Source organism: Physeter macrocephalus, unplaced genomic scaffold (assembly GCF_002837175.3).
Source record: "Physeter macrocephalus isolate SW-GA unplaced genomic scaffold, ASM283717v5 random_1173, whole genome shotgun sequence".
Lineage (NCBI taxonomy): Eukaryota > Metazoa > Chordata > Mammalia > Artiodactyla > Physeteridae > Physeter > Physeter macrocephalus.
The window spans coordinates 1-9,661 of record NW_021146468.1 but is presented as its reverse complement, the minus strand read 5'-3'; the positions used below and the strand labels follow the sequence as shown (position 1 = coordinate 9,661).

The following is a 9,661-nucleotide window of genomic DNA, read 5'->3' as shown; positions in this document are numbered from 1 at the left end:
AGTGCATGCACAAATATTAAATGGAAAGAGCTAGGTGCAGAGTAGAGACTGGCGTGCCAGCCTGTGAAATATACGTATGTGTGTGTGTGTGTGTGTGTGTGTGTGTAGTATATACATTGTATGCGTAGTATACACACAGCGTGTATACGTGTCCTCGGTGTCTGTCAAAGCATAATCTTAAACTAAAAATATAACACTCATACAAATATATAATGAACACACGTGAAACATTTATACGTTTTAAGTAAAGTAACCAGTGATATGACAAAGCTAGTTTAGAGAAGCTTTTGGAGAAACTGGGTATTTATCAACACTTTGAGAAAACAGAGGAAGATTGCTAGGTGGGATACGAAGCTGGCTGGTGTCCTACAAAATGATGTAGATTATCTTTTCCAGTGGATAGAAATGATTTGCATCTCTACTGGCCTAAAATCTACAGGTTAACATATATCTTCATAGTGCATGGGCGCTAATGAATTGTAAATAAAGGCAAACTCAGATAAATTGCCCTAGAGCAGTGGTTCTGAAACTTTCTGGACTTAGGACCCATTTACTGGGAATTCCCTGGCGGTCCAGTGGTTAGGACTCTGAGCTCTCACTGCCGAGGGCCCAGGTTCAATCCCTGGTCAGGGAACTAAGATCCCACATTTCGTGAGGCGCGGCCAAAAGAAAAAGAAAAAAAAAGGAGCCATTTTCACTCTGAAAATTGATTGAAGACTCCAAAGAGTCTTCAATATTTTATGTAGATTATGCTTATCGGTAGTTACCATATTGGAAATTAAAACAGAAAATTTTTAAATATTTATGCATTCTAATAACCATAAAAAACACATTACATATTAACATATTTTTATGAAGAAATAATGTTCTTCAAAGCAGTAAAAGTTTATGAGAAACATAGCATCCTTTTAAATTTTGCAAATCTCTTTACTATCTAGCTTAATTGAAGACAGCAAGATCCTCACATCTGCTGCATTCACTGCATTGCAATATGTTGTTTTGATTGAAGTATAAGAAACCCAGTCTCATACAAATAGTAGTTTGTCTTTTTAAATAAATGTATTATTCTTGGAAACTACACCAAAATTCTACAGATTGTAGTTTCTCAGTGGTTAGTTGCAATATGGAATCTGAAAACCCAATCAATAAATGTTTCCTACTTTGTCACATTAATACCCATTGGTCTATCCTATACTTTGAATTGATCTTTGTTGGTTCACAGTCTAGCCCCCATACACCCAGGGCAAGGAGAGACTGAAGAAAGAGGCAAACCACTTCAGATTGGTAGGTGGCAGGTTTAATAAGCAAGGGAGATAACTTACAAGGCTTGCCTGGGCAGCCACTCTGCCAGAATCTTAAAAGTTTATTCAGAAGCCTTAACTGGGTTCAGGCACATACACTGCCCGGATGGTCTCATCAACACCTTACTCTCTCTTGCCTGGGTCCAGCTGGAGGGTCAACCAGGGATAGTGTTCTCTTGATTTCCCACCCCCAACAATCTTTTTTACACACCTGATTTTGTAACACCAGAATGGAAGGAAGAATGTGACGCAAGAATCTAACTGTATTAAAAATGTACGAAACAGCCTCTCTGAAAGGGGTGGTAGAAAAAGATGCCGACCTAAGTAACTTTGGAAATGAATGGTGTGTCTGTAAGACTAAAGGCTAAAGGAACTGTACATAGACACTGAATTCTAAGGTTGTTTTCCACAGGGATATGAGTTATCATTTCTGAGACTACTACATATGTACAGAGGAAGTGAACAATCATGTAGATGGTGAGGGTGGTACAGCCGGGCTTCTCACTGTGGGCCTGGGAGGCTACAGATAAGCAAGAGAGCAGTCTAGAATGATTCGTGTGGTTGTGGGTTAGAGGTGGAGGCCTCAGCATAAACTCCTGTTTAGCTTAATACAGATACAGATGGCTACATATAGCAATATTTATAGGAATGTGTACATAACAGGGGTCAGTATACACACGTTTCCTTGCTCTCTCAGCTGAGAGGACCCAGAAGCAACAACGCCCCAGCAGCAACGCACACACTGAACACCCAGATCCTGGTTTCTAATCCCATCTCCAGTAGAAGGGCTAGAACTCCTGGGAGAAACGACTGACTCTAGGACTGGGGCAGAAATATACAAGTTGAGCCTGGATCATCTTATAATGCCAGAAAGTAAGGAAGTGCTCAAAAAGGGGAAAAAAATCCACAGTGATGGGAGTATGCCAAAGGGACCCAGGAGCCAACTGAAGGAGCTCCCAATGGCCAAACGTGGAACAATTTGAGACTCAAATAAACTAGTGGTATATTAGAACCCAAAGTACAAAATGAGTATCCGTGAGTCCATACTGATATAGATATCATACCGAATAAATAAATAAATGGAGGGGAATAGACAATTTTCCTGTTCAGAAGAGTTCCAAATAAGTTATGTAAACACCCCACCCGCCAGGAAGTGGAACATAACTCCCCCCTCCTTAAGTGTGGGCTGTGCATAGTGACTTCCGCCCAAAGAGCACAGCATGGAAACAGGTGCAAGATAACGGTACAGGGAGGACGCCTGGCCGACGCAACCTCAGCCAGGTGGTCAGGGTCAGCATCACAGCGATGAGTGGTGGCGACTGCAGGCACCCCTGGCGTGATATGCTGAGAACGGTGCTCTGCCTATGTGCTCTCCCCCGCAAAAGCCCATCACCCTAGTCCAATCAGGAGAAACACCAGACAGACCCCATTTGAAGGACGTTCTATAAAATGCCTGACCAGTCTTCAACTGTCCAGGTCATCAGAAACAAAGAAAAGGAGAGTCTGACAAACTGTCACAGCCCAGAGGAGCCTAAGTAGACATAACATCTGAGTATTATGTGGTGTCCTGGATGGGATCCTGGCACGGAAAATGGACACTAGATAAAAGCTACGGAAATCTAAACAAAGTATGGACTTTAGTTAGTAGCAATGATCAGTACTGGTTCATTAATTGTACCCTGACAAGTGTATCATACTAATGTAATATGTTAGCAGGGTAAACTGGGTGGGGGGGCATACAGAAACTGTCTGTACTATCTTTGTAATTTTTCTGTAAAACTATTCTAAAATTTAAAAGTCTTCTTTTTAAAAAGTGTTTTAAAAAAATGGATAATCATCCATAATCCTACCCTCCTGCCTCCCAAAAGTAAGTGGAGCGTTGTGTTGATATTGGTGCCGGGAGAGAGGCACGCTCATCCACCCTCATCCATTGGTGTGAATAGGGCAACCTCTCTGGGAGGCATTTGCCTGTATGCCGTTCAGTGCTACAGCGATGGTAGCTCCCCACACGTAGACAGGAGACGTGTAAGCACGTGCTCATCACACAGGTCCATGGTTCCATACCTGAAATCCCATAGGTGAGCTGAATTTCAGGATTTAGAACATTTTTTAGAAAGGTGATCTGATGCTTACAGTACATTAGATATTAGACCCCAGGAGGATCTGGGGCAGCAACATGAAATCAAACTCATTAATGCACTGAAATATATGACTATTCACAACAAGTTGGTTGAACAGTGTAAGTATCCTATTTATAGAGTATAAATAGATACATCTTGTCTGATCGGGTTTTGCCACCAAATGAGTTTGTCCCAAACTTACAGGAGAAAAAGAGACAAACACAGTAGGTTTTCAGAGCTTTGGGAGCTCTGAATTCCACAAGAGTGACCGTGGACTTCTAGCAGAAAAATAACTGGGGACAATGTGATTGCCCACTAGCTGGGGAACGGATAAAAACACCGTGTTCGTTCACAGAGTGGAATGCTGTGTCGCAGCTCAAATGATTGGACTAGACCTCCACGTATCAACATGAATAAATCAAAACAATGTATGTTGCATGAAAAAAAAACCTCATTGCAAAAAGATAGGTCAAGTATCATATCAATTAAGAAAAACTTTTAAATGCGAAATAATATTATATGTTTACATACACAGAACTAAAGTTTTAAAACTTGCATGAGGAGGACACGTCAAATTCAAGAGATGGATGAGGACCAGATCACACCCACGCCACTGCGCGCCACCTCCATCACAATCGTGTGTCCCTGTGGGTGAGATCTCATGGCCAGAGGGTGACCTGTCGTGGCCACTCCTGTGGGGACAGCCTCTCCCAGGCCCTGAGGGGGAGGATGGGTCAAGGGACCCCCACAGAGGAGCCCTCATGGCCCCTCAGGTCAGGGCCGGTGAGCTTGGACAGGGGCTCCGGCTCCATCAGAGCTTCTGCCTATTGTGAGGCCAAGAGCTACCCAGGCCACCCCCGCTCTTGGCAGGATGTTCAAAGCCGTAGCTGACACAGACAGTGTTGGCCGTGCTCGGCGGTGCGGGGCGCTTTGAGCGGGAGGCCGCCTTGGCCGCAGCCGCCTCCTCCTCCAGCTCCTGCTGTTGCACCAGAGCTGGGTTGACATCAGGCCCTGCAGAGGGATAGGTACAGAGGACCACGGTCAGGGAGGTGGCGCGCTGGATGCGGGGGGCAGGCCTTTGCTGTGGACTAAAAAGGAAGTTCCGGAGAGCGAGAGCTAAGCCCGAAGCCCTCCACCTCCACCACTGCCCCTCACCCCAGCCCTCGCTCCACCCTACGCCTAAAAGCCAGTAGCCGTTTCAGCCGCCATCCGCGCCCAGCCCCTGGCCCACCTGCCTTCCAGTGCAGACCCCTGCCATCCGGGGATCTTGCAGGGGAAGCCCCCAGACGCCCAAGGCCTGTGACTGCCACCCCCTCCTCTCTTCCTGGACACCCTGTGCAAGCGCTCCAGGCCGAGAGAAGCCGTTCCTCACTCTGTAGTCAGACTCAGGTCAGGGAGGGGCCCGGGGGCCTCTGCGCCTGCCACTCGCCTCTCTGTCAAGATCCCAGGCCACTCTGAGGGTGCAGGACCTGTGAGCTCCTTCCTCACTCCCGGCCACTCGGAACCTCCAAGGGGTGGCCACGGCCTGTGGGACCTGTAGCTCCCAAACTGGGTGGCCCCTGGGGCTGTCCTCCTCACCAGCCACCATCCCCAATACACCCTCCTCTTCCCGAGGGGGTCAGGAGGTTTCTACAAGATGCTGGTGCCTCGGGTAGGGGCGCTGGAGCTGTGTGGCCTCCAGATACACTGCCTGTGACCGGCTCTGTGTCTGGGGTGGGAGTCTCAGTTTCCTCATCGGTGAAATGGGGATGAAAACATCACCTACCTCCAGAGGGGATAAGACGATTAGTGCACATATATTAGAGCACAAACACACCCTTCTGTAAGTGTTTTCTCTAAAATTACCATTATTATTATTCCCGGTGTCAGGGAATGGTGCAGCATTGAACCGCTCTCAGCTTGCCCACCGTAAGAGGGGGGATGCTTCGTCCTGCGGGCCCAGTTTACATCTCTGTGGGGGTGGGGCGGTGGAATTCCCCGGTGGTCCAGCGGCCAGGACTCCGTGCTTTCACTGCCGAGAGCACGGGTTCAATCCCTGGTCGGGAACGAAGGTCCCGCGAGCCTCCCAGTGCAACCAAAAAAAAAACCTCTTTGCGGGGACGGGGTGTGTAAAGGACCGTGCTCAACAACGAGGAAACAGAAATGCACGTGTTGCTGGTAGGAGTTTAAGTGGTAAAACCTGCTGGAGGGCGTTAACCATTGGCGTGAATAATCAACATTCACAGACTGGACTTTCTCCAGGAAATACTGGAGGATGAGGTCAAAGATTCAGCCACAGGGATGGTCATCGCAGCACTGGCAATAGCGTGGAAAGTCAGAAGTCGTCTAATGGCCAGCGGCTGGGAGCTGGTTAAATGGACTGTGGCTGATCCACAGGAGAGGATATGTTTTTCGACTGCAAGTAGTCGTCACCCATGAATGAGTCATGAAATCAATTTCACAGCTAACACCAGCATTTTTAAAAAAATCAATGATAGGCTGGAACAGAAAATATCCGAGGCTTCTCCGGCAGCGTTGTTTTGTGAAACGCTTGTTCTACTCTGCCTGTCCGTGTCCGTGCCTGTACACATCACCTCTCAGGGTGAAAATATATTTCTTGCTGAAGGTCATGATCAAAAGTTCAACGGCACGCAGCACAGAACCATACGGCCACTGAAAGTGTTTGAAACACACATCTGACCAAAAAAAAAAAAAAAAATGTTTTCACACGTTAAGTGAAAAACCGCAGTTTTTCCAAACCAGGAGGAACTGTGTGCTCGCAATTTGGGCAGTGACTGTCCGGGGTAAGCAGGGCTGTGTGTGTTCGTGGCATTTTGCCTGTGGCCTGGAGTCATGCGGGAGGGGCCTGGCAGTGTCAGAGGAGCCTGGGCACTCACCCAGGTAGCTGAGGATGACCGGCAGGAAGACCAGGCCATGCAGCAGGCCCAGCGCAGTGATGAGGAGGTTGAGACGGAAGAAGAAGGTCTGGATGAGCTGCGCCTTGGCCAGGCCCAGGACGAGGATGCCGGGCAGGTTGGTCATGGCCACTCCTGCGAACACCTGGGGGTCACAGGTGGGCGTCAGGCTGGGCACGGGGCAGCCGGCCAAGGACTACGGGAGGCAGCCCATCCACTCACCGCGCTGCCCATGGAGATGGTGGCCTCCTTGGCCCTCTCAAGCCGCGTGGGCTTGGTGCTGATGGCAAAGGAGCGGGTGATGTGGGACACGAACTCCACAGAGATGCCCACGGCCTGCGGAGAGAGAGGGGGCTTCAGCCACCAAAGGGCGGGTCCAGGGGTCTCCACCCAGACCAGCGGGCAGCACCAAGACTCTAGAAAGAGCTGGGGTCGTCCTATGAGGCCAGCACCCCTCCTGCCCTGCAGCCCCGACCCTTCGGCCAGCAGGTTACCGTGACCAGGTTGATGAGGGACACAGCATTGTAGCTGATATCCCACAGGGTCATGAAGCCCACAGTGTCCACCAGGATCATGATGATGGAGAACAGGTTGAGGAGGCCGGAGCAGATGTCCATGCCCAGCAGGAAGCAGCAGACAGCAAAGGTGGGCACCAGGCAGATGGTGAGCATGAAGAGCCCCTCAGGGATCACGGTCAGGTACTGCTCGTAGAACACGCTGGTGATCCTGCGGGTCGCAGAGCACAGTCACCGCTCCATGGCTTCCCACGCCCACTTCAGGATGAGCATGCAGCTAGGGGAGGGTGTCGGGGGGGCCAGGGCCCAGCTGCAGCCTGAGCCTCCCTGCTGGAGCCCATCCCCACCCAGCAGCCGCCCTCACCAGCCCAGCACCCTCACCCGGGCCCACCTCCCTGTAGCCCAGTGCCCAGGGACTCACGTGTAAGGGAAGACCTCGAAGTCTGGGTCGGTGCCCGGCACCTTCCGCAGGTCGGCGGTGATGTTGGCTGCCAGCGCCCGAGCTGCCCGCAGAGCCTCCGTGTAATCCTGAGAGTTCTTCAGCGGCTTGTGGTAGGCCATGAACCGCGAGGCTGCAAAGATCAGAGCCTGTGCCAGGCGCCCTCAGAACCCCCAAGGGATAGTGCCCAGCTGGGTTCAGGGCTCTGCCGCCACCATTTGGGAATTCTTAGTACATTTTGAGCAAAGGGCCCTGCATTCTGGTTTGGCCCCAGTCCTGCAAACTCTGCAGCTGGTCCTACTGCTGTGCAGGACTCAAGTCCCAGCCCTGCCTCTGATGGATAGAGCTTACAGAGATCTCCCAGGACTTCCTGGTGGCGCAGTGGTTAAGAATCCGTCTGCCAATGCAGAGGACACGGGTTCGAACCCTGGTCCGGGAAGATCCCACATGCCGCAGGGCAGCTAAGCCCGTGCGCCACAACTACTGAGCCTGCACTCTAGAGCCTGTGAGCCACAACTACTGAGTCCATGCGCCACAGCTACTGAAGCCCGCGTGCCTAGAGCCCGTGCTCCACGACAACAGAAGCCACTGCAATGAGAAGCCGTGCACCGCAAGGAAGAGTAGCCCCCGCTCGCCACAACTAGAGAAAGCCCGCGCGCAGCAACGAAGACACAACGCAGCCAAAAATAAAATTAAATTAAGAAAAAAAAAAAAGAAGAAGAAGAGATCTCCCAGATGAACCCAAACGCTGCTCTGTATGGTTTCAAAACATGCATTGGATTCTTAAAATTCATTTAATTACTTTTCCAATGTACATATTCCTATAGGAAAGGACCAGAAAGGGAGACAGAAAAATGGAAACAGCTGACTTAACAGAGCTGTGCATCAGGACACCCACTGGGTAAGTAAAGAGTCATTCATTTAACCAGCTGCCCACTGCCCACATCTGGGTGTGACTTGTGCCTGAGAGAAAAGGACGTGGGTGGCTCCCGAATGTGGCATCAGCCACTGAAAAGTCCATGAACGTCACACTGACCTTGGATTTGGGGATGGGGAGAAGGAAGCAGGGCAGAAATGGGGTAAAGTCTGAGGATGTGGAGCTGGGTAACGTGACCTCTGAAGATAGGGCCGGGGCAGTCAGAAGTCCCCCATAAAGGAGGAAGGAGAGAAGGTTCGAGATGGAGAAGCTGTTCCCTGGGACTCGTGGGGCCCCTGGAGCAGCTGACTCTGGTCTTCCCCTCCAGTCAAGGCCGTGCTTACCTAAGACCTGGCCATCTGGGCCCAAATTCACGGAGGTGCTGTACGCTGCCAGGCCGCTACAGGGAGGAGACCAGAGCAGGTTAGCCAAGGATCGGACCCGCTCCGTGTGCCTGGCCTACGGCCACTCCCAGAGAACCCACACTGCCTCCTGCCCCTCTGTGCCCCCGCCTTGGGCGCCCACACCGCTGTCCTCCCTGGTGGACCCGCCACCCCAGCCTACCCTTTGGGACATTTGATGTTGGGCTCATCGTTCAGGAACCAGGGAAGATACTTGTGGAACTGCTCCACTGATGGCCGGACAGACCCTGCTGTGGGTCTCATGCACTTCTTCAAGCAGGCGAGGGAGTCTGCAAAGAGAGCAGGGGCCCCAGGGGGCGGCACCCCCAAGGCCCGTCAGCGCCCCCCTGCCCGCCTTGTGGTCCTTTCCCATCGTGACCCCCATGCGCTGCCACTGCCGCAGCAGGCACGGGCACTTCTGCAGAGATCTGCATTTGTCTCTAACTATGGGAGGAGTTCTCCTCTCAGTTATGGAAACGGCTGGTACCTATGAGCGAGTGAGGAAGAGAAGCTTGGGGCAGAGAAACAGCCACCACGGGGCCTCCCCACCCCGCCTACAAGCGCAGCTGCTCCGGGGTAGGACCACGGGCCAATCCCAGCTCTCACTCGACTCCCTCGGCATGTGAGCAGCAGCCTGCCCGGCGGGTGTGGGCACAACTCAGCAGGGGCATGAGGGGGTGATTGCCTGGCGGGCCAGCTGGGCGTCCACACATACGGGTGCAGTCCCCCACACCTGTGCTCCAAGACAGGACCCCCCCCGCCCTGACTGACCCTGCTGAAGAGCGGGAGGGGCTAAGAGATCTCCGCCAGTCCTCTCCTTTTTCTAGCCTCAGTTTCCCCCAAATGCAGTGGGCCCTGAGCCCCCAGAGGCCCCATACTCACTGATGACAGTCGAGGGGCAGAACTCATCTTTATTGGGGCCAAAGACATAAAGGCGGCAGCAGGAAGATGAAGACAGCCAGTCAATGAAGTCGTCCACCCAGGAGGACGCAGGGATGGCCAGGTAAGACCTGAGGGTCGGGGAGAGGAGCTCAGGGGACAGGACCACACAGGCGGGCTGCGGCGGGTCCTTCCT

General features: G+C 51.7%; 1 protein-coding gene across 1 annotated transcript; it reads right to left on the bottom strand.

Moving 5' to 3' along the window:
* Window positions 1-886: 886 nt before the first annotated feature.
* LOC114485371 (NPC1-like intracellular cholesterol transporter 1) lies at window positions 887-9,655 on the bottom strand. The gene is made up of 8 exons (XM_028486689.1): window positions 9,469-9,655; window positions 8,750-8,876; window positions 8,530-8,585; window positions 7,252-7,402; window positions 6,810-7,041; window positions 6,538-6,651; window positions 6,298-6,460; window positions 887-4,432 (listed from the first exon to the last, which is right to left on the bottom strand). The coding sequence occupies exons 2-8, from the start codon at window positions 8,848-8,850 to the stop codon at window positions 4,233-4,235; spliced, it is 1,017 nt and encodes a 338-aa protein (XP_028342490.1). The 5' UTR covers window positions 8,851-8,876; window positions 9,469-9,655; the 3' UTR covers window positions 887-4,232.
* Window positions 9,656-9,661: the final 6 nt, after the last annotated feature.

Bases quoted from the DNA above. Each gene is read 5' to 3' on its own strand.
- LOC114485371 (XM_028486689.1), bottom strand. From the start codon at position 8,850: ATGAGACCCACAGCAGGGTCTGTCCGGCCATCAGTGGAGCAGTTCCAC. The intron at 8,586-8,749 runs GTAGGCTGGGGT...TCCTCCCTGTAG, and splicing joins AACATCAAATGTCCCAAAGG to CGGCCTGGCAGCGTACAGCA. The intron at 6,652-6,809 runs GTAACCTGCTGG...CTCTCTCCGCAG, and splicing joins CCCTCATCAACCTGGTCACG to GCCGTGGGCATCTCTGTGGA.